Source organism: Centroberyx affinis, unplaced genomic scaffold (genome assembly GCF_046629955.1).
Source record: "Centroberyx affinis isolate AG114_WGS23_722 - 3 ecotype Tasmania unplaced genomic scaffold, CSIRO-AGI_Caff_v1 ptg002975l_1, whole genome shotgun sequence".
Classification (NCBI taxonomy): Eukaryota; Metazoa; Chordata; class Actinopteri; order Beryciformes; family Berycidae; genus Centroberyx; species Centroberyx affinis.
This window is the reverse complement of record NW_027281083.1, coordinates 48,259-71,978: the sequence shown is the minus strand read 5'-3', so window position 1 is coordinate 71,978 and position 23,720 is coordinate 48,259. Positions and strand designations below refer to the sequence as shown.

General features: G+C 43.1%; 8 protein-coding genes and 4 non-coding genes across 12 annotated transcripts; 3 read left to right on the top strand and 9 right to left on the bottom strand.

The window, feature by feature from the left end:
* Window positions 1-2,176: 2,176 nt before the first annotated feature.
* On the bottom strand, window positions 2,177-2,249 carry trnav-cac (transfer RNA valine (anticodon CAC)). The gene has a single exon. It is a non-coding gene; the product is annotated as a tRNA-Val (tRNA).
* A 189-nt stretch (window positions 2,250-2,438) lies between these two features.
* trnav-cac (transfer RNA valine (anticodon CAC)) lies at window positions 2,439-2,511 on the top strand. Its single transcript has one exon. It is a non-coding gene; the product is annotated as a tRNA-Val (tRNA).
* Window positions 2,512-3,085: 574 nt separating this feature from the next.
* trnad-guc (transfer RNA aspartic acid (anticodon GUC)) lies at window positions 3,086-3,157 on the top strand. The gene has a single exon. It is a non-coding gene; the product is annotated as a tRNA-Asp (tRNA).
* A 1,527-nt stretch (window positions 3,158-4,684) lies between these two features.
* Window positions 4,685-5,059, bottom strand: LOC139658843 (histone H2B 1/2). Its single transcript, XM_071537020.1, has one exon. The coding sequence runs from the start codon at window positions 5,057-5,059 to the stop codon at window positions 4,685-4,687; it is 375 nt and encodes a 124-aa protein (XP_071393121.1).
* A 1,835-nt stretch (window positions 5,060-6,894) lies between these two features.
* Window positions 6,895-7,323, bottom strand: LOC139658844 (histone H3). The gene has a single exon (XM_071537021.1). The coding sequence runs from the start codon at window positions 7,303-7,305 to the stop codon at window positions 6,895-6,897; it is 411 nt and encodes a 136-aa protein (XP_071393122.1). The 5' UTR covers window positions 7,306-7,323.
* A 1,354-nt stretch (window positions 7,324-8,677) lies between these two features.
* LOC139658840 (histone H1-like) lies at window positions 8,678-9,301 on the bottom strand. The gene has a single exon (XM_071537018.1). It carries the CDS (start codon window positions 9,299-9,301, stop codon window positions 8,678-8,680), a length of 624 nt encoding a protein of 207 aa, XP_071393119.1.
* Window positions 9,302-13,922: 4,621 nt separating this feature from the next.
* trnad-guc (transfer RNA aspartic acid (anticodon GUC)) lies at window positions 13,923-13,994 on the top strand. Its single transcript has one exon. It is a non-coding gene; the product is annotated as a tRNA-Asp (tRNA).
* Window positions 13,995-15,632: 1,638 nt separating this feature from the next.
* LOC139658838 (histone H2B-like) lies at window positions 15,633-16,007 on the bottom strand. The gene has a single exon (XM_071537015.1). It carries the CDS (start codon window positions 16,005-16,007, stop codon window positions 15,633-15,635), a length of 375 nt encoding a protein of 124 aa, XP_071393116.1.
* A 1,324-nt stretch (window positions 16,008-17,331) lies between these two features.
* Window positions 17,332-17,643, bottom strand: LOC139658846 (histone H4). Its single transcript, XM_071537023.1, has one exon. It carries the CDS (start codon window positions 17,641-17,643, stop codon window positions 17,332-17,334), a length of 312 nt encoding a protein of 103 aa, XP_071393124.1.
* Window positions 17,644-19,557: 1,914 nt separating this feature from the next.
* On the bottom strand, window positions 19,558-19,957 carry LOC139658837 (histone H2A-like). The gene has a single exon (XM_071537014.1). The coding sequence runs from the start codon at window positions 19,955-19,957 to the stop codon at window positions 19,574-19,576; it is 384 nt and encodes a 127-aa protein (XP_071393115.1). The 3' UTR covers window positions 19,558-19,573.
* A 1,218-nt stretch (window positions 19,958-21,175) lies between these two features.
* LOC139658845 (histone H3) lies at window positions 21,176-21,604 on the bottom strand. Its single transcript, XM_071537022.1, has one exon. It carries the CDS (start codon window positions 21,584-21,586, stop codon window positions 21,176-21,178), a length of 411 nt encoding a protein of 136 aa, XP_071393123.1. The 5' UTR covers window positions 21,587-21,604.
* A 1,039-nt stretch (window positions 21,605-22,643) lies between these two features.
* On the bottom strand, window positions 22,644-23,267 carry LOC139658839 (histone H1-like). The gene has a single exon (XM_071537016.1). It carries the CDS (start codon window positions 23,265-23,267, stop codon window positions 22,644-22,646), a length of 624 nt encoding a protein of 207 aa, XP_071393117.1.
* Between the last annotated feature and the right edge of the window lie 453 nt (window positions 23,268-23,720).

Sequence of the window (23,720 nt, the reverse complement as noted above, 5' to 3'; positions counted from 1 at the left end):
TATTATGTTAACATTAGCTCTGTATGTTCTTTTGAGACCTGGAAGAAACTGTAGTGTTAGCGACCACTGTGGCACTTTCAAGGATTTCAGAAAGCTTGTCAGACAGGCAGGGTCTTGCCCCCCTGAAGTCAAAGTGCTGCAATAGTTGTTGCCACTAAATTTCCCGGTGTGGGTGCTAGTCCCGGACGGGGCTTACGTTAACATCTGACTCCAGACCAGAGTGGTATGTTATTGCATTTTATAATATAGCCTATGACATTTCAGATTTAGATATGTAATGTTCAAATTCTCAAAGTAGTTTGGATGTAGTGAACTACTTTTTAAAATTAGTTTTAGTTTACTTAATTAATTTGTCTTGATAGCTACATTTTCAAAGTAGCTTCCCCAACACTGCATATATGCACATTGACAGCAGGTGTGAGGTTAATGCAAATTATAGGGCTTGAAAGTGGAGCATGCGTACCGTAACTCCATGCTCGTCTTTTATCTAAAGATAAGAAGGACGTGTTTGAGCCATGGTGGATCTATAGATGCTGGTGCCAGTGGACAGGTGTTGCTCCGGCCTGGCGGTCGTCGGCGCCGGCCTTGGTCCTGCTCCCACCCAACGTGTCTCCAGTGTGTTCTGTTGCTGCTGTTCTCTCCCCTTCCTCTCTCCCCTCATCAGACTCCGGTGCAGTTCAGTGGTCGTTGGTGCCGGCCTTGTCCTATCCCTGATGCTGCTCCCCCCTATAGTGTCTCTGACCCTGTGTGTTCTGTGCACAGCTGTTTTCTCCCCTTCCTCTGTACGTGTGTGTGTGTCTGGGTGTGTGTGTGTCTGGGTGTGTTGTGTGTGTGTGTACGCGGCCTCGTGTCCTCTCTCTCTCTCTCCTCTTCTCTGACTCCAGGTCAGTGTTCTACCTGGCAGTGACGGGTGCTGCCCTGGCTCTTCATCGTCAGTGCCACCCTGCTCTTCCCTGCCGCTGTTCTCACCTGGACGCCCCCCCCCCCTCTTTTGGTTTCTCTCTGTTTTGTTTCTGTCATTATTGTTGCCCATGACTCTGTCAATGTTTTGCCCGGCACCTATTGCACGATAAGCCGTCCCGGGGGGGATCCCTATTTGCCCACCCAAGGTTTCTTCCAAGTTTTCCTACTAAGGTTTTTCTTGGGAGTTTTTCCTTGTGTGCATTTAGGGTCTAAGGCTGGGGTGCCGGGTAGGTTAGGCTGTAGAATAGGCAGATTGTTTGTCTTGCTAAATCTGCTCTTGCCTACCTGTGTTTTTTTTGCTATGTTTGTCTTACATAACTTTGTTCACCATTGATTGTGTTTAGTTAGACCTAGCTAGACACACTCTCTGTAAAGTCCTCTGAGACATGCTTGTGACAAAGGGCTATATGAATAAACTTGACTTGACTTGGTGATTAATGTTTAAGATTATATTACAATGTGTACAATTTTTCTTTGGAGTGATACCGTTCACTGAATTTCAATCCCATACCTGTTGGTCTCTACCTGTAGTGACATAATGTACCAGGTGACCTACTGCCTTTTATATATGGGTGTGGACAAGGGCCCTCTTAGTTTGACCTGATGAAGATCCACCATGGATTGAAACATTGTCTGTCTTATGCATAAAAATAAAAGATGAGCATGGAGTTAAGGTGTGGAGAGGCTCTACTTTCATGCACAGAAAATATGAGTTTCTCAACAGTTGATGTAGAAAAGAGTTACTTCCCCTATAGAACTCTGTTTCCCATGATCCTCTACACCCTCCCACTTGAACTTTCACCTGCCACTTCCCCTAATTACCAATCTGTGTATGATTAGGACTGGTGCACTCAGTTTGTTTCTTTTGTCTAAGAACTGTGTTCCCACAACCTCTGAATTACCAGTGTCCCCACTGCCCTGAACTTTGAATAAATTGTATGTACATGTATGTGGTCTGTGTATAATAATGTTTTCTTTTGCCATTCCAGACCCCAAGCAATCCCACCTCTCCTCCTGAGTGTCCCATGTGCATGTGACATGAATGAATTGTTTATGAATGTACAGAGTAGGTAACATACAGCTTTGTTGAGTCTGTTGGATCTGACAGAATCACTGAGTTCTTACATTTCCCTCCGCCTCCTCACCATGCAGAAGCACAGAGGAGCTTTGACTGATCAGACACTTGTTTGGCTTTAGAGCAGAGAAATAAAGATGTTTCCGCCCGGTTTCGAACCGGGGACCTTTCGCGTGTGAGGCGAACGTGATAACCACTACACTACGGAAACTCATGCACAGATTTCACTGGAGTCCCGATGCAGTCTGTGTTCAGAGGATCAGATCAGACCAGATGAGACAGAGGCTGAAAACACGAGTTGATCCGTTGGGTGATGGAAACAGTTTGAACATACAGACGTTCGTCCTTCCGTAGCTTGTTGACGTCACTTCTGTCAGCAAACAGCTGATACACGTCATCGGTTTCCGTAGTGTAGTGGTTATCACGTTCGCCTCACACGCGAAAGGTCCCCGGTTCGAAACCGGGCGGAAACACTCTTTATTTCATCCTGTGGAGATCTGAAGGATTCAGACAGCAGCTGCATAGAAGTCAGGGAGAATAGAAACAGAGTAGAATCTGAAGAAGTCTGTTCTACTCTGATGGATAAAGACACAACTCGCTCTCTGCCTGAAGACAGAGTTAAAATCTGCTGTCTGTCTGAGTGACGCCTCCATTCTGTGTTCATGATATCTGATGTTTTTTATCATTTGCACTTCACTTCTTGTATGAAGACAGGCGCAGCTCACTGCTCAAATACAACAGAACTGAGAACTGAGACTCTAGCGGTATAAATAATATAGAATCAAATGGAACGGAATAGTGTTAACCAAAATAATATTAGCAAAATACTGTTTCATATCTGTAAATCTGTATCTATATACATATTAACTCAGGTTAATATAGCTGCTAGGGAAGAGTAATGATCATCATCACATGTCTGTATCAACAGAAAATTAAAAGAGCAATATTGCAAACTAAATGAGCAGAATTAATCACAAATGAAACCACTTACACCAGAATGATAATATAGGTAGGTGGAAATGTGCTGTAAATATTTTGTATTTTCAATCCTCGTTAGTATAGTGGTGAGTATCCCCGCCTGTCACGCGGGAGACCGGGGTTCAATTCCCCGACGGGGAGAAATCTGTTTTCTCTCTCAGAGCTTTATGGAGGCAGAGAGGAATCTGAGCTCAGACTGATGGAGACACTGAGGAACATTCAGCTGGAAAGAAGGAGGGTATGAACGGATAAATGGACTCTGTTATAGTCCAACTCAAGAAATCCTTGACCTGACAGAAATTAGAGCCATAGTTAATTATAGAACGGTAAAGCGACAGTAGCTGAACTGGTAAATCGTCAAGTCTTCGGAATAAAAACAAAATGCTTTCTGGACTGTGAAACAACAGCTTGAACAATGACAGATAATGTGGCTCTTCAGGCCACATTGTCTGGCCACCACAACACAAACTGACCCTGCTATCTTTGCTGGAGCTTGTCATGCTTTCATATACAGCGTGATATATATTACTGTCATATCAGATGTGTTTAGTAAGAATTGCATAAGGAATGGTCCCTTCACATACTGGAGAGTGGAAAAGACAGATGCATCATGAAATCTATGGAGCTTCTAATCTGCAAATGTTAATACAGACATGTGATTTACTGTCAGTGATGGAGAGTTAGTTTAGACCAAAGGTAAATAGAGATACACTAAAGGTGTGGCTCTCTTCACAACACAGACACAGGTCGGTTCTTTGAAACGGGCGTTTATTGTTTGGGCACGTCTTGTTTTCTGATGCATCCACGCCTTGGTCACGCCGTGAGAACTATATGTGTGAATGAACATAGTACAAAACACATGAACAGTATGTACAGTACATAGCATGAAAACAAATGAAAATACAAAATGACGCTTAGCGCGAACATGAAACATTCTACAAGTAGAACAAAATACCTGGTTGGCCGCTTGTCATGAAAACAGGTTCTTGAGTCCTTGAAAATCTTTCGAAAGTCTCTTTGACCGTCTGCTTTGACTTCAGACGTCAATAATTATAACTTTGAATGCAATATAGCAGAGCTTAATGAGACATCCGCTCACACTGGATTGTATACAGTCCATCAATGAATTCCGTCGTAGTGGTGCTACAAACAGATAACGTTAGTTCCGGAACAGAAACGTGAAAATATAAACAATGGACAAATGTACTAGTTGCTACGACCTTTTCAGTAGCCTATGTTCATTTTTGAACATACAATACTATATACTATTTTTGAACAACTGCTGTATCTCAGTATATTCCTGTACTGTATGGGACAAATCCGTTTAATCACATCAGATTTAAATTTTAACTTTACAAACACATTATTTAGCCTATTTATTGCATGAAATTAAAATATATGAAAAATATGAAATCAGTTATCAATTATGCATCATTAACATAGAGCATTTATGCGAAAGCGCTTACAAAAGGGATACATGTTTCCAGCAGCAAAAATGTGTCAAAAAAACACCTTGAAATGTTTTGATGTCTATCCTTATCAGTGTTTCTAAAACAAGTTTAGATCTAGGGAAACAGATTTCTCCATACCAAATGAGTGAATAAGCTCTTAGTTGAAGTAGTGTGTGGCCCTTAAAAGGACCTTTGAGTGGATGCAGTTCCAGGCGGTTTACTTGGAGCTGGTGTACTTGGTGACCGCCTTAGTGCCCTCGGACACGGCGTGCTTGGCCAGCTCACCGGGCAGCAGCAGGCGGACGGCGGTCTGGATCTCCCTGGAGGTGATGGTGGAGCGCTTGTTGTAGTGAGCCAGGCGAGACGCCTCACCGGCGATGCGCTCGAAGATGTCGTTGACGAAGGAGTTCATGATGCCCATGGCCTTGGACGAGATGCCGGTGTCGGGATGGACCTGCTTCAGCACCTTGTACACGTAGATGGCGTAGCTCTCCTTCCTGGTCTTTCTGCGCTTCTTGCCGCCCTTGCCGGCGGTCTTGGTCACGGCTTTCTTGGAGCCCTTCTTGGGCGCTGACTTGGCGGGTTCAGGCATGACGAGATCTCGGTACTTTACAGCAGAGAATGAGTTGAGAGGAGCAGAGCGGATGGTTTTGGAGGCAGCTGATGCAAATGAGGCTGTGCTGTTCCTCCTATACGATTGGTTGAGTTTTGCAATCACTCTGGGCATGCGCTGAACAAGGACCTCTCTCCCACAGAACTAGAATGAGTAGAACTGATATGCCCAGTCAAGTAACTAGGCATACGACCGTGTAGTTGTTCGGCTACTGAAGATTACTACAAAAACCTTTGAAACGCAGCATTTGAGCATGAAATTGATAAAGTCTTTGCGTTTTCATGATGAAATCATGTTGTTGAACATGTCAGTGTCAGTTAAACATCACAACTTTCTGAGTCTCACACACTGAAGAGAAACTGGATGCTACTCATTTTCATGGCAACATGATGAAAGATCAAACTTCTGTTTGTCTTATGCCAGAGATTACTATGATACTCATGCGTTTCTATCTATTCTATTTCTATTTCTCTAATCATTCAATTCCACACAAAGACTTTGTCATTGGCAACCGCGCGCGGGCTTCCACATTCCTATCAGCTTCAAAAACATTTGCCATAATACACACATTTGAAAGTACACGGTGTGTTTGCAAGCTTTACTGAAGCGTTAGTGTGCTCAGTGGTTCATGTTTAGATGGGAAGATGGAAGTCTGGTTTGTACATAGTACCTCTGCGCAGCCGCACAAGAATACATCTGTATTTTTATCAACTTTCACATCAACCACTATCTATTTCTGCACCAAAGGGATTGAGATTCTAGATTCTGATTCATGAACTAAACTGAAAATCAGGTTCCACCGAGATTTGAACTCGGATCGCTGGATTCAGAGTCCAGAGTGCTAACCATTACACCATGGAACCACATCACACTGTACATGTGTCGTGACTTGGATTTTCAAAATAAAACGTCTCTTGACAAACTGACTAAAGTTTACAGAGAGGATTAGAGCCACGTGAACAATTTATTTCATTCCTAAAATTAATCTCAGTGTTCTAAATTTAAAGTCAAATAAAGTCATAAAGATTCTCAGAACTCAAAAACATGTTTCACATGTGATGGATTAACTCTTTAACATTTTACTGTCATAAACATGGTTTCTTTTATCAGATTGCCATAACATCCTCCACACTGGCCAGCACAACACAGAAATATCACGTTCACAATTTTTAGTGAAGAGAAGCTGTTTCATTCAAATTTAGCACATCTGTGTTGTTTCAGGTCATAGAAAAGAGCATCAAGAGTATCAAATTCAGATTTCAGGAGTTTACACAAAGGTTTTTTTATGACATTTTGCACCTAATTAGTGGCTAATATACTCCAGAGTGCATTCACTTTATGTAAAACTACTTTCGTTTTAATATAAATAATAATGGTAAATGGCAACAGTCATACACCTGCAAAGCTCCAGCTGTTGTCCAATCCCAATCTCACCCCCCCCCCCCACCCATACTTATTTCATACAAAACAAAATAAAATCAGACGTCAACATTGTCTATTTAAGCTCCACACTGATGTGTTGAAAACTTTTTCACCTATTCCTCCCAGCTTTGAAGTAACTGACATAATAAGGTGATTATGATCAAATGTCACAGCCATGTGTCAGCCATGAGCTGGGTATGGTGAACATTGGAAATACAAGTGACATGATGTGAATGTTAGTTGTGTAGAACACCATTTAGACATACATACTAGGAGACAAGTGATTATATTGACTGTCACTGTAATGTTTTTGTTGGCGTGGAATAAACTCTTGTAGTGAATATGGAGGTGGCTCTTAAAAGAGCCGTTGTGTCTGTGGTCTGGCGGGGGGTTTAAGCTCGCTCTCCGCGGATGCGGCGGGCCAGCTGTATGTCCTTGGGCATGATGGTGACCCTCTTGGCGTGTATGGCGCACAGGTTGGTGTCCTCAAAGAGGCCGACCAGGTAAGCCTCGCTGGCCTCCTGCAGAGCCATGACAGCGGAGCTCTGGAAGCGCAGGTCGGTCTTGAAATCCTGAGCGATTTCTCTGACCAGGCGCTGGAAGGGCAGCTTGCGGATGAGCAGCTCTGTGGATTTCTGGTAGCGGCGGATCTCTCTGAGAGCCACGGTACCGGGCCTGTAACGGTGGGGCTTCTTGACGCCGCCGGTGGCCGGGGCGCTTTTCCTGGCAGCCTTGGTGGCGAGCTGCTTCCTGGGAGCTTTTCCTCCGGTGGATTTACGGGCGGTCTGCTTGGTTCTGGCCATGGTTCAAAGTTCAGCTCTTCCTTCTTTACGGCAGAAGAAAATATGTCGTATGAGAAGGAAAGTCGGCTTTATATAGTCGACGCTGCAGCGCTACTACACGCTGATTGGCCTGCCCGAGGAGAGGCGCGAGCCTCAGCAGATCGCCTATTGGCGCTCATGGAAAGCCCGCCTCAAGTTCAAACTGAACCACTCCTCCACAGCAGCTGAGTCTCACAGACTGAAAGGCTTTTACTGAAAAGGAAGAAGAGTTTGGTCGTGAGGATCAGACAGAGCTTCGCTTACACACATGAACACTCAGTAAACCTCCCTGGGTACATTATTCTTCTCTTTGTGGATGAAACCCACAGGCTTATTAACAGCAGCCTAAATGTTTGAAGAATCAAACACTACGAGCAGATGCAGTGAAGCAAGTGACTTTCATTGTGAAATATTAACCGGCCAAATGAAGGTAAATAATTAGGCCTACATCAAATTAAATATTGATGAATAAAATATTTTGCTCCTGTAAGTGGGCCGTCTTCAGAAATGGACGCAACAATATAGATATACAATATATTAACATTATATAGACACAATAATTGTATGATATATGCACAAAAACGACATATTGTAATTTAAACCTGAGTAATCACATTGAACTGACATTTTCCATTATTCTGCTGCAAGTGTGGGTTTGGATATTAAACTCAGTCTATGCAAACTACTGTCTCACTCAGACAGATACATTTTATTTGGCCTAAAAGAGTGTTTGGTTGAAAAGTAATGCCTGGATGCTTTCCTGTTCTTTGGACTGTCTGCTTATGCCCAGTCTCTCCTGACATGCTGTCCGCTTTTGACACAAAACAATCAGAGTGCCCAGTGTAGTTCCATTCAAGTTCACAATAAAGCCTTCTTCCTGAACTTCCCCAAGGGGATGAATAAAGTACAATCTTCTATCTTATCTCTTGTAAACCTTGACTCCAAAGATGAAGTTATTTGCTATTTATTAGAGATCATTTGAGTTTTGGTTCCACATTTGTCTGTGATTTGATCCCAGTACTGAATGTACTGCAAGTCACAGTGTTTCTGTTTGAAACTTGATCCTAAGTAAAAACTTCAAAACGTAATAAAATCCAGTTTCTGTTATTGATTTAGTCTCAGATGGACCTGTTTGTTGCTGAATATTTAGAAAACAATCAGAGTGCCCAGTGTAGTTCCATTAATGTGAAGAATAAAGTTGACCTTATTAGCCGTCTTGGCCACTGCATGACCTTGGTGCGAGTGGACATTGACTAAAATAGATATAGGCTATATTTAGTAAAGATGCTCTTTGACTGGAATGTGTGGGTGGCTCTTAAAAGAGCCTTTTGTAGGTCACGTGACACTTGGACGTTTACTTCTTCTTCGGTGCTGCTTTCTTAGCTGCAGTCTTGACTTTGGGCTTGGCAGTCTTCTTGTTGGCAGGTTTGTTGGCAGCAGCGGGCTTCTTCGCCACCTTCTTGGGACTCTTGGTCGGCTTCTTGGGGCTCTTGGCTGCTTTCTTGACCGCTGCGGGCTTCTTCTCCTTCTTGGGGGATTTCTTAGCGACAGCAGCCTTCTTGGCTACAGGCTTCTTCTTCGGGCTCTTGGTGACTTTCTTAGCAGCGGGCTTCTTGGCTTTCGGAGCTGCTTTCTTGGCAGCCGGCTTCTTGGCCTTTTCTGTCTTCTTGGCGACCTTGAAGGAGCCGGAGGCCCCGGTCCCCTTGGTCTGGACCAGATCTCCTTTTTCCACCAGCTTCTTGATGGCGATCTTGACGCGGGTCTTGTTCTTGTCCACGTCGTAGCCTCCGGCAGCCAGGCTCTTCTTGACAGCGGCCAGAGACACGCCGCTCCGCTCCTTGGAGGCGGACACGGCTTTAACGATCAGCTCACCGACGCTGGGGCCGCTCTTCTTCGGCTTCACGGCCTTCTTCTTCGCGGGTTTGGCCGCTTTAGCCGGGGCGGCAGCGGCGGGTGCAGCTGGAGCGACTTCTGCCATTATTCTCTTCTAGTCTGGTCTGCTTCTCACAGCTCTACAGAGTCTGACTGGACTGTTTGTCGACGCAGAGCAAGAGGCGGGACTTATACACAGCATGAGGACCGTGTAGACTCAATACACACAGCCGCTCCCTGTGCAGCTCAGATGTGGCGAAACTTGTGTTTTCTCCTCCACCTTTTACAGATAAAAGACGCAGATCGGAGCAGTTTTCAAGTGGAACTGTTATTGGAGCAGTGACAAAACTTATTTCCTCTCGGGATGACGTCATGTTTAGCGCTGAGGAGACTTTCGTTTTATTCAGGGAAGCTTCAAACCTCTCTGATACACCGGCACAGTGTTCGGCTCGCAGCGGGTTTTCTTCACATTTCGTCTCGTAAAATGGTTTAATATGCTTCACATTCCAAACAGCACTAGTTGTCCAGTAAGCAGAAATGTCTGACGAGGGAATAAAAGTGAAAGTACTGCATTGGTGTGATTAGTTTTGTTTTAATCGGCGGATTGTTTGGTGTCAGTAAACACACTGATCTGCCGGTGACTTCCTGTGAGAGATTGTTCCTGAGGAGTTTTCTTTCTGGCTCCGGTGAATGCTGCAGTCATGATTAATGACACTTAACCCTCCGATTATGTTAAAAATAAATAGAAATCTCTTATGTTTGGGGTCAAATTGACCCCAGCAATTTAAACCTACAAAAAATAATTGTAACTGAAAGTGTTACCCAAGTTTACACTTCAGAACATCAGCAGGTAGGCTAACACAAAGCAGGTAGTCAATAATGAAAAACACCAAAACAGTCTTTCAGAGAGCTGACAGGAGCTCACTGGCACAACATCTTCAGGTGAGATAAAACTCTATAAAAACTTGAGTTTATATATATATATATACACATCCAAACAAACAAAGGTTACACTAAATGGAACCTTTCCTTCAAATAATGGTTTATAACACATAGCAGCATAACATAACTGCACACTAACTTCTTTCTTAGTCGATAGATAATTTTCCTTTTGCTTAAAACGGAGTTTTCCCTGATTCTCTCATAGATTTCAATGGAGCAAGAACCACAAACCCACTGGAATTTAGAATCCTGCTGCAAGGCATGAACAGAGTGAATGTTATTCCATTTCTGTTTATTGTGTATCATGTTTTTATTGTTAAATTCCCCTTTGTTTGTATTTTTATGCATATCATTGTTTTTATGTTTTTTTTATCTCTTAGAATTCATGTTTTAATCATAGTTTCTCTGTTATTTCTCTACCAACAATACAGATAGTCATGGAGTTCTGGACAAAATCATATCTAACAAAAATATTCTCAGATTTGGCTCTGAGAGACAAAATCTCATCAGATGAGGGTCTGTGGCTCTAATGTGGACTAAATTGATATGAAAAAGGTTGAGAATCACTGATGTAGGAGCTTTGAATGATCTGGACAGCCAACTAACTCTCTGAATAAAATCAAAGCAGACACGGTTGAATCTGGAGAACTTGAGCAGATTAAAAGTTGTATTAAAAGACAGAAGAAAAAGTTTCTCCTCCTGGTTCTTCCTCTCCTGTCTGATCTCTACAAAACACTTTCCAATTTTATTTAGCATAATACAACATAGCACTTCTCTAAAATCAGAGTTTAATACGCACACAAAACGGCCTAACCAAGTTTAGTAAAATATAGGAGATAGAAATACGTCATCAAAATCATCATCAGGTATTTCCATTTTCATTGTGGTATTTCCTTATTACAGGGGCTTGGTGTTATAATAATAATAATACTAATAATAATAATAATACATTTTATTTGTAATGCACTTTTCATTACAGGTTAATCTGAAAGTGCTACTGAGTAAATAAGCGGTGCACAAAACCAGATAAAACGTATGGAGGGTTTTAAGGGCCAAAGCTATATATATAAATACATAAATAATTATATAATTAAATTCTTAAATAAATGAATAAATGTATAATTATATAACCAAATGCTTAAATAAATGAATAAATAAACAATTATATAATTTAATGCTTAATAAATATATAATTATATAATAAAATGCTTAAATAAATGAATAAATACAATTATGCGATTTAATGCTTAATTGTCACCATAAATAAATAAATCACAAATTAAATGAGACATTAAATATATCAATGTTAAATTTATTTATGTATTTATTTATTTATTTATTTATTTATTTATTTATTTACACGTGTATATTTATTTATTCATTCGTATATTAATTTATTTATTTACTTATTCATTTATTCACACATTTATTTATCTATTTATAATTGTATTTATTTATTTATATATACTTTCATTTTTCCATAGTGTAACTTGCTGCAGCGAAATAAATAAATCTGTCAACTTCATCCATCACTACGCTCTGCCAAGGAGCGGCGCCTGATGCTGCCACCACAGCAAGGCCCTAAGTCTCTAGCCAGACTCTTCTTCTGTGGTTCCTCGGTGGTGGAACGAGTTACCAAACTCCATTCGATCCACAGAGTCCCTCTCAATCCTTAAGAAAAGGCTAAAGACCCAGCTCTTTAGCGAATACCTTCTCACCTAATGGCCCGTGTAACCAAACCAAAAAAAATGTTGCCTCTATGCACTCTATGCATTGCCTCATAGCACTGCCTTGTAGCACCTATGTCCTATTGGACCAGAACTTAGCTTTATAGCACTTACTCTCGTTCTCTCCTAACTAGAACCTTGCTTGTGTTGTATGAAAAGCTCATGTGTAAGTCACTTTGGATAAAAGCGTCTGCCAAATGTGAAATTGTAATTGTAATCAAAAGTCAGGGGGCGGGTTAAAGCCTCTGATTGGTGAATGAACAGTATTACAGACCCAGCAGGCTCAACCAGTCGATCGAGCTCTCTTTGATCGAGCTATGAGTTTGCGCTGTGAAGCTATTACAATCCAGCAGATGGCGGTAATGCAACACTTATGGATGCCAACCGCCATAAAACTCAACAGAAGAAGACGATCGAGCTGGTGAACTATGCTCTTTTTAGCTGTTTAAAACATTTCTCAGGAGTCTTTAAAACAAGTTTATGAATTCTGTTGCAAAAAAACACACAAATCTAGCGGACAAATTTTTATCCCATAAAAACGATATCTAACGTTACCTGCCGGAGTGTCTCGCACGGTAACTACACCGTAACTGTGGTTTTTATGGATCGGAAAGATGTAATTTTGAGCAATTTACAAAAAAAACCCCAACCCTCACTTGAATCTTTCAGTCATTTATGTGAGTGCTGAGTCCTCGAAAAATGTGTAACATAAGGATCCAGGACAGCACTCCAATTAATTTATTTTAGGCAAAAAACTGAATCCGTCACTCGCAGGTGAATCTTATTAGTACTCAGGCAGACGCAGCAGCTTCCAGAAAATCACAATTTAACATATACTGACAATAATGATTATTTTAGATACACTAACAACAATTCTCAAAGGACATGAGGCCTAATCATAACAACACTCGGAGGACATAAAGCAACCTGTAGGCTGTTCAAACAATAAGCAAATAAATGTAGTCCTATAAATTGCAAAATATCCTAATAACATTTATATATTTAATTTTCTTCATCCATGCATAGCCTAAACAAATATGATCTAGGTTAGGCTTACCTACATATGTTTAAATATCGCAAATGGATGTAGTTTTAGTAGTAAAATTGTATTGTTCCTCTTTATTCTGTTATTCCATCTCTGGTTTTATTGTGTCTTGTGTTTTTATTGTTAAATTCCCTTTTGTTTGTCTTTTTATGCATATCATTATTTTTATGCATCATTTGTGTTTACCTATAATGTTAAGTGCATTGCGCTGCATTCAAAAGTATACCGTAGCATGTAGGCCTATTTATTTTTTTAGATACGCCTAGGCTATATTTTACTTTCAGAAAGAAAGAAAGAAGCTTGTAGCTCCACATAAGGGCCTACACAGGAACAAATTGTGGTTTTCAGTCTTCTGTCTCATCTGATCTGATGTCTGTCTGGACACAGAGAGACACAGTAGTGTTTTAGAACTCCCATAGAGACTGAATGCAAATGCTTTTAGGCAGTTTTAGCTAAGGTTTTCAGCCTTTGTGTCTCATCCGATCCGATCGTGATCCTTATTTGATCCTCTAGGAGCTTTGAATGATGTGAAGAAGCGAGCTAAATCAGAGTAAAATGAAAGCAGTCGCAGCAGATTCTGATTCACTGTCAGTTACCGTCATGAAGAGATGATGAGGCCACAACAGCCTGTTCTGCTCCATGAAGGATGGATAAGCAGATATGGTTGGATGGAAAAAGTGGAAGCCAGGTGTCTCCTCCTGGTTCAAATTATCCTTTTCCTCTCCTATATAATCTCTTTAGAACTATCCAAGTACCAGTTGAGTTAAACATTTAAACTTTTTTATTTCATTTCTTTGTCATATTCCCATATCACAGAGGCCTAGTGTTTCTCTAACTAGCCAAGAAGTACCTAACTGCCAACTAGCCGGAAAAAGAGGGAACAGCGCCACCAGCCCATAGACTCCCACGTTGTGGCCAAAAATATATCGCATCCGTAGTGTTTTAGAACTTCCGTAGGAAGTGCTCCCTCAAGTGTCTCTACCACGTGACATGGTCCTATCTTTCAGCACCTCTCCTCGTTAGTATAGTGGTGAGTATCCCCGCCTGTCACGCGGGAGACCGGGGTTCAATTCCCCGACGGGGAGGAATCTGTTTTCTCTCTCAGAGCTTTATGGAGGCAGAGAGGAATCTCTGCTCAGACTGATGGAGACACTGAGGAACATTCAGCTGGAAGGAAGGAGGATATGAACGGATAAATGGACTCCGTTATAGTCCAACTCAAGAAATCCTTGCCCGGACTGAAATTAGAGCCATAGTTAATTATAGAAAGGTAAAGCTACAGTAGCTGAACTGGTAAGTCAATCAATAGTGAATGGCGTGAAGAAAGGTTGTAACGTGCTTGGTCGTGTCTTAGCTTACATTAGCTTTAGGTTGCTCCAAGATAGCATGACAGAGCCAGGTGACGTCAGTATTGGGATTTCACACACTTTATTCACCTATACTTGTCAACCACTTGCCTGGTCTCTACGGCACTATAATCTCTCAACATACATGTAGATTGATATAGTTTAACACGTACCAAATCGTTACTGAAGACACAAGCTACTCGTCGGGAGACAGACTGGGAGTAGTACTCAACCTGTGACTGTAACTCTCAGTAAAAACGAGGAGCGCCACCCAGTGACCCAATCCGTCACTGCAACCAAACTATGTTCCAAAAGCACAGTAGGCATATCTGCGACTGTTACAAGGTATGTTACTGATTTATTATAGTAATCTCAAGCATTAAACAGAAGTTTGATCTTTCATCATGTTGCCATGAAAATGAGTAGCGTTTGGAGTGTGAGACTCAAAGTTGTAATGTTTAACTGACGTGAAGCTGTTAGAAGGCGAAGTCTAAGCAGCAAATGGTTCTACGGAATACAAAACAATGCTTTCTGGGGCCAGTTGCATAAAGCTAGTTAAGACTAGTCTAAACCTTAGACTGGTCTTAGATTCTCAGGTTGGACTAGGTTAATTCTGTCTGTTACTTAAATATGACGACTGACTTATTTTGAGGTAGGAAATATAGCCACCTTCCCCTGGCTATTCTTGAGTTAAGAATTGTGTTGCTATGGCAGCTACTGTCAGAGCAAGTTTAAATACTGAAGCGTTTTCATAAAGGATGGCATCTTTGGTTTTTGGAAAGGACCTGAAGAAGAGAGAGTCTTTGGAGACAGAAACAAACCATTAGAGATGTACAACAATCAAGAACTAGCAGGAACAGGTAAACATAAGTGTCTATAGCAAGTTTGACTCAAGGTCACATTTAAGTCTAAGTCTGGGTTTATCTTTATGCATCTGGCCCCAGGACTGTGAAACAGCTTGAACAATGATGTGGCTCTTAAGGCCACATTGTCTGGCCACCTCAACACAAACTGACCCTGCTATCTTTGCTTGAGCATGTCACGCTTTCATACAGCATATTACTTATGTGTTTAGTTAGAATTGCATATGGAATGGTCCCTTCACATAGTGGGGAGTGGAAAAGACAGATGCTTCATGAAATCTGTTAATATAGACTTGTGATTTATTGTAAGTGATGGAGAGCAAAATGTGTCACCATGAAAAATGTGTTTACACCTCGAAATGCTTTGATGTGTCTCCCAACCAGTGTAAAGAGCAATACAATTTTAGATCTAGGGAAACAGATTTCCCCATACGAAATGTGAGTGAATCAACTCTTTGTTGAATTAGTGTGTGGCCCTTAAAAGGGCCTTTGGGTGGATGTGGCTCCAGGCGGTTTACTTGGAGCTGGTGTACTTGGTGACCGCCTTAGTGCCCTCGGACACGGCGTGCTTGGCCAGCTCACCGGGCAGCAGCAGGCGGACGGCGGTCTGGATCTCCCTGGAGGTGATGGTGGAGCGCTTGTTGTAGTGAGCCAGGCGAGACGACTCACCGGCGATGCGCTCGAAGATGTCGCTGACAAAAGAGTTCATGATGACCATGGCTTTGGAGGAGATGCCGGTGTCGGGATGGACCTGCTTCAGCACCTTGTACACGTAGATGGCGTAGCTCTCCTTCCTGGTCTTTCTGCGCTTCTTGCCGCCCTTGCCGGCGGTCTTGGTCACGGCTTTCTTGGAGCCCTTCTTGGGCGCTGACTTGGCGGGTTCAGGCATGACGAGATCTCGGTACTTCAAAGCAGAGAATGAGCTGAGAGGAGCAGAGCGGATGGTTTTGGGGGCAGCTGATGCAAATGAAGCTGTGCTGTTCCTCCTATACGATTGGTTGAGTTTTGCAATCACTCTGGGCATGCGCTGAACAAGGACCTCTCTCCCACAGAACTAGAATGGGTAGAACTGATATGCCCAGTCAAGTAACTAGGCATACGACCGTGTAGTTGTTCGGCTGCTGAAGATTACTACAAAAAACGCAGCAACGCAGCATCTGAGCATGAAATTGATAAAGTCTTTGCGTTTTCATGATGAAATCATGAGTTTGTTGAAGAGATTACTATGATACTCATGCGTTTCTATCTATTCTATTTCTATGTCTCTTCCACTTTGACTTTGTCATTGGCAACCACGCGCGGGCTTCCACATTCCTATCAGCTTCAAAAACATTTGCCATAATACACACATTTGAAAGTACACGGTGTGTTTGCAAGCTTTACTGAAGCGTTAGTGTGCTCAGTGGTTCATGTGTAGATGGGAAGATGGGAGTCTGGTTTGTAGTACCTCTGCACACCCGCACAAGAATACAAATTCTGTATTTTTTACCAACTTTCACATCAACCACTATCTATTTCTGCACCAAAGGGATTTAGATCATAGATTCAGATTCATGAACTAAACTGAAAATCAGGTTCCACCGAGATTTGAACTCGGATCGCTGGATTCAGAGTCCAGAGTGCTAACCATTACACCATGGAACCAGAACACATATGTTCCTACTGCAGCTGGAAGATTTCCTATGGCATGATATATTATTATTATTATTATTGCTGTTGATAGTGTAGCTTGTATAGTAGTGTAGCAGATGGGATGGTGACTCCACATACTGGGAACTGGAACAGCATGAATGCTCAATCAGTGCAGGGGGGCTGAACTGTTATAAATACAGATTCAGTTAATATCAATGAGACTTCAACTAGTGAGATTGTTGTTCTCTGGTGTTGAAGTTCATCCACAGCGTTTTAACACGTGTAAATAAATAATGATTGAGTGAATTGGAGTAGACACGTGGTTTGTTCTCTGTATGCACATGTAATAAGTCAAATAAACTGATTCAGTGTTGGACAGTGCGGAAAAGAGACAAAACACGGTCTGATACCTCTCCATTATGAGAAACAGCATATTTTTGTCTTCAGGTTTTGTACCACAGCTGAGGCTATTGTAGACAAAGACTTTTAACATGAGAAGTGTAAATAAGGATCGACTCTTTTTAAAGCAGTGGGCGGCTCTTAAAAGAGCCTTTGTGTTTGATGTTGTCCGGTAAATGGCGTTAACCTCCGAAGCCGTACAGAGTGCGGCCCTGCCTCTTCAGAGCATACACCACATCCATGGCGGTGACGGTCTTTCTCTTGGCGTGCTCGGTGTAGGTGACGGCATCACGGATGACGTTCTCCAGGAAGACCTTGAGCACCCCGCGGGTCTCCTCGTAGATGAGACCGGAGATGCGCTTGACTCCGCCGCGGCGAGCCAGACGGCGGATGGCGGGTTTGGTGATTCCCTGGATGTTATCACGGAGGACTTTACGGTGCCGCTTGGCGCCTCCTTTACCGAGTCCCTTTCCTCCTTTGCCTCTTCCACTCATCGTGTTGCCTTTCAAAGTCAAGAAAAAACTGATACCAACCGCCCCACCGAGCTCTTATATAAAGCTGATCTGAGGACGTGAGTGAAGCATGAAGCGCGCGCTGTGCGGGGCGGTGCAGCCTCTCCTGCAGCTTAAAGAGACACTGCACGACCAGTAAAGTGAAAACAAGGTCTCCAGAGATCAAACAAAAAATCAACCAACTACAAACACAAATACGGAAAGCAATCAGGAAGGAACGAGAAAAAACATGGAACAGGTTTTATACGGATTTAAACAATGACCCAAATCCTAAAACATTTTGGCAGAAAATCCATCAGCTTAATGGAAAGAAAAAACACTCAAGAATTACAGTGTTAAGACATAATGGCCAAATGGTCGAGGAAGAAAAAGGAAAAAGCACATGTTTTTAAAGAGCACCTGCAAAATGTACATTCATGTCCAGATGACCCCTTGTTGGATCCAGAGTGGAAGGAAATAGTAGAGCGACAGGTTTGTCTGCCTACCCATCTACCCCTAGGAAATACAGAAATCAATCATCCTCTAATCAAAGTGGTCACAATAACGGAACTCCAGGAGCATTTTAAGAAGCTCAAAGTGAAAGCCCCTGGTGAAGATACAGTGGACAATCGGCTTATCAAAGAAGCATCAGCAGAGTTCCTGGCTGTACTTGCAGACCTCTATACCCTTTGCCTCCATGTTGGTTATTTCCCAAAGCCTTGGAAATCAGCCTTAGTGTCTATGGTCCCCAAACCACACAAAGATCCCCACCTGCCTGTCAGTTACAGGCCTATCAGCCTCCTGAGTAACCTTGGCAAACTTCTGGAAAGAGTGTTGGCCGACAGGCTCCAAAGCCACTTCGATGCCTTAGGAGTTTTGGGGGTCCACCAGGCAGGATTCAGAAAGGCTCTTGCCAGTACAACTGACCGACCCCTCCCACCCTGGACACAAACTTTTTGAAACACTCCCCTCTGGCAGGAGGCTGAGGTCCATCAGGACCAAAACCTCATGCCACAAGAACGGTTTCTTCCTGTCTGCAGCTGGCCTCATCAACAAGGCCCGGGACCCCCCACTGTCATGGCCCCTTATCCCCTCCCCCCATAGACACTACACTACATTAATGTCCAGTCTCCACATCCCAAAGGGGAAGGAAAAAAGCAGGAGTGAAAGGCCCAGATCAGGGATTTTCTCCTACTCCTCCTCCCCCATACTCACCCACAGAATAGCCATCCCAAACAACATTGCACACATACTGTACACAAACACTCACACACACAAACACTCACACACTCACACACACACTCACTGTTGTTCCTGCAACACCAACATCTCCTACCTCACCATACAATTTACAATTAACATGTGCAATACAACATATACATGTTGTTAATATTTTGCTATTTTTTGTATTTTGTATATATTTTGCTTATATTGTAAACTTCTTTGCTTATTGTGTCTATGTACCTTATGCACCAACCACACCAAGTCACTTTCCTTGTATGTGCAAACATACTTGGCAAAATAAAGAATTCTGATTGATATTATCACCATACTACTCTATTCTGACACTTTCCTTCTACACTACTGTCTGCTCCTGATTGACATGTTTGCTGGAGCAAAAACAGAAATGGTGTGCGTGTGTGTGGGGGGGGGTGAAGAGGTGGGAGTTGAATACTGAAGTATGCAGTGAGCATTGGTGGTTGTATACACTGATGTTAACTTGCAGCTCCTTTAAAGGAAATGTAACTTTTAGGCTCATTACAGCATTACCAAGATTGAACATTAGATGTTAGTCATCTAGTATAAAGCAAGGCCAACCTGCACAAGTACAGGAATTGACGTTCAAGATTCAACATTAATCCGGAAAACTCTTGTTACGTGTTTGTGTGGCTCTTAAAAGAGCCTTTGTTTGTGTGTGGAGAAGCTGGTGAGTTTACTTCTTGGCGGGCTTCTCGGTCTTCTTGGGCAGCAGCACCGCCTGGATGTTGGGCAGCACGCCGCCCTGAGCGATGGTGACTCCGCCCAGCAGCTTGTTGAGCTCCTCGTCGTTGCGGACGGCCAGCTGCAGGTGACGGGGGATGATACGGGTCTTCTTGTTGTCGCGAGCGGCGTTGCCGGCCAACTCCAGGATCTCAGCGGTCAGGTACTCGAGCACCGCCGCCAGATACACCGGGGCTCCGGCACCGACGCGCTCGGCGTAGTTTCCTTTGCGCAGCAGCCTGTGAACACGGCCGACCGGGAACTGAAGACCGGCACGAGAGGAGCGGGTCTTTGCCTTGGCGCGAGCCTTGCCGCCTGTTTTACCACGTCCAGACATTTCAGTTAATTTCTTGTGATTAGAAAATCAATGAATGTGTTGCAGCTGTCGGGAGCCGGTTTATATCTCCCTCGAGCTGCTTGTTCATTGGTCAGTTTGAGCTTCAAAATCGTCGTCCAATCAGAAAAAAGCTGGTGTCAAGTTAACACAGCAAATAACACTTCCGCTGTGTCGTGTGTTGGATTTTCAAAATAAAACGTCTCTTGACAAACTGACTAAAGTTTACAGAGAGGATTAGAGCCACATGAACAATTGATTTTATTTCTGAGATTAATCTCAGCGTTCTGAGTTTAAAGTCACATTTCTATGATAAAAGTCATAAAGATTCTCAGAACTCAAAAACATGTTTCACATGTGATGGATTAACTCTTTAAAACATTTCACTGTCATAAACATGGTTTCTTTTATCAGATTGCCATAACATCCTCCACACTGGCCAGAACAACACAGAAATATCACGTTCACAATTTTTAGTGAAGAGAAGCTGTTTCATTCAAATTTAGCACATCCGTGTTGTTTCAGGTCATAGAAAATGAATGAAGAGCAGAGTATCAAATTCAGATTTCAGGAGTTTACACAAAGTTTTTTTGCACCTAATTAGTGGCTAATATACTTCAGAGTGCATTCACTTTATGTAAAACTACTTTCGTTTTAATGTTTTTTTGTGATCTTGTGTTTTTCATGTTATTAGTTACAAATAACAAGTGCACTCTTTAATGCTGGAATAATTTAGCACATTAATCAAATAATAATGGTAAATGGCAACAGTCATACACCTACAACCCCCCCCCCCCCATACTAATTTAATACAAATCAAAATAAATACATAAAATAAAATTAGCAGACGAAATTGATCTTCCACAATTTAGGCATACCTGTTTTAAACTCCCTTGTTTTTAATCGCCTTCTCGTCGTTACCCAGTTATCAGCGTATAGAGCATGTTGTGCCCTGAAACATTAACTGTTGTAATGTTTTTCGTTTCATCATCACATGGCAGGAAAATAACAATAATAAGCGATTATATCAAATGTCACAGCCAATGAGCTGGTTAGATGGTAAATATTGGTTGGAAATACAAGTGACAAGGTGAGAAGAGCTGGGAAATAAATTATGGATTGACTTTCACTGTAATGGTTTTGTTGCAGTGGAATAAACTCTTGTAGTGAACATGGAGGTGGCTCTTAAAAGAGCCGTTGTGTCGGTGGTCTCCAGGGGGTTTAAGCTCGCTCTCCGCGGATGCGGCGGGCCAGCTGTATGTCCTTGGGCATGATGGTGACCCTCTTGGCGTGTATGGCGCACAGGTTGGTGTCCTCAAAGAGGCCGACCAGGTAAGCCTCGCTGGCCTCCTGCAGAGCCATGACAGCGGAGCTCTGGAAGCGCAGGTCAGTCTTGAAATCCTGAGCGATTTCTCTGACCAGGCGCTGGAAGGGCAGCTTGCGGATGAGCAGCTCAGTGGATTTCTGGTAGCGCCGGATCTCTCTGAGAGCCACGGTACCGGGCCTGTAACGGTGGGGCTTCTTGACGCCGCCGGTGGCCGGGGCGCTTTTCCTGGCAGCCTTGGTGGCGAGCTGCTTCCTGGGAGCTTTTCCTCCGGTGGATTTACGGGCGGTCTGCTTGGTTCTGGCCATGGCTCAAAGCTCAGCTCTTCCTTCTTTACGGCAGAAGAAAATATGTCGCTTGAGAGTGAATGTCGGCTTTATATAGCCGACGCCGGAGCGCTGCTACACGCTGATTGGCCTGCCCGAGGAGAGGCGCGAGCTTCATCAGATCAACTCGGCCTATTGGAGGAAGCGCTTTGGAAAGCCCGCCCAAAATTCAAACTAAACCACTAAACCACAATTCAAAGCTCCTCCACAGCAGCTGAGTCTAACGGCGGCAGAAAGGCTTTTACTATTTTCAATTACTTTTTTCACTCATATGGAAAAGATAACCAGCAAAATCATGATAAAAATACAAGCCAATATAAGACATTAAAACACGATGAACAAAAACAATTAAGTAATATGTAATAATTAGTAGCTAATAGTTAAAGTAACACAGTAATAGAATATAAACACACTGAGAGGATTTTTAAGAATGAAAAACACATGGATTTATGATTTATTAAAAAATACATACAATTTATAAATAAGTATACAAGCTGTATTTACATGAAAACATTCTAGCATTCATATGTATTTATGGTTGGTTTATGTGGATGGATCTGTGTAGAATAATCTAAAGAGAAAAGTAGAGGAAACAGAAAAGGTGCAGAGTGGGAAATGAGCAGCAGCCCAAAGCATCAAAGTCAAACCTGTCATGATTCCAGAGGATTAAAAAGTATCAACAACAAAGTACTGATCTCTTCACTCGTCACACTATGTAATGAAGAAGTATCAACACTGTACAATGTATACAACTAAGTCACATAGTGTCACTTATCTGCAGTTACTTTGTCTCTAATCTACAAAGAAATAACCAGCAGTTAACAGAGAAGCAGTAAACATTGTGGCCAGTTGATCGAAAATGTAACTCAAGTGCTTTTCTGGTGTGTGTGTGGGGGGGGGGGGTTAATCTGCCACATCAACCTCTGATATCAATTGATAGGCTTATAGTTTGTCATAAAATTTAAAAAAGGAGATGCTCTTTCATGAAGGTTGTGGGTGGCTCTTAAAAGAGCCTTTTGGGTAAAGTAAAGCCGGAAGCTTACTTCTTCTTCGGTGCTGCTTTCTTAGCTGCAGTCTTGACTTTGGGCTTGGCAGTCTTCTTCGCGGCAGGTTTCTTGGCAGCAGCGGGCTTCTTCGCCACCTTCTTGGGACTCTTGGTCGGCTTCTTGGGGCTCTTAGCTGCTTTCTTGACCGCTGCGGGCTTCTTCGCCTTCTTCGGGGATTTCTTAGCGGCTACTGGCTTTTTAGCTGCAGCCTTCTTGGCTACAGGCTTCTTCTTCGGGCTCTTGGTGACTTTCTTAGCAGCGGGCTTCTTGGCTTTCGGAGCTGCTTTCTTGGCAGCCGGCTTCTTGGCCTTTTCTGCCTTCTTGGCGACCTTGAAGGAGCCGGAGGCCCCGGTCCCCTTGGTCTGGACCAGATCGCCTTTTTCCACCAGCTTCTTGATGGCGATCTTGACGCGGGTCTTGTTCTTGTCCACGTCGTAGCCTTCGGCAGCCAGGCTCTTCTTGACGGCGGCCAGAGACACGCCGCTCCGCTCCTTGGAGGCGGACACGGCTTTAACGATCAGCTCTCCGACGCTGGGGCCGCTCTTCTTCGGCCTGGGAGCCTTCTTCTTCGCGGCTTTAGCCGGGGCGGGGGCGGGTGCTGGAGCGGCTTCTGCCATTTCGTCTTCTCTCTCTCTCTCGGTCTGCTTCTCACAGGTCTACAGAGTCTGACTGGACTGTTTGTCGACGCAGAGCAAGAGGCGGGACTTATACACAGCATGAGGACCGTGTAGACTCAACACACACAGCCGCTCTGTCTGTCCTGTTGAAATGTGGCGACACTTGTGTTTTCTCTTCCACATTTTAGGGATAAAAGACCCAGATCGGAGCAGTTTTCAGGTGGAACTGTTATTGGAGCAGTGACGAAACTTCTTTCCTCTCGGGATGACGTCATGTTTAGCGCTGAGGAGACTTTCGTTTTATTCAGGGAAGCTTCAAACCTCTCTGATACACCGGCACAGTGTTCGGCTCGCAGCGGGTTTTCTTCACATTTCGTCTCGTAAAATGGTTTAATATGCTTCACATTCCAAACAGCACTAGTTGTCCAGTAAGCAGATGTCTCTGATGAGGGA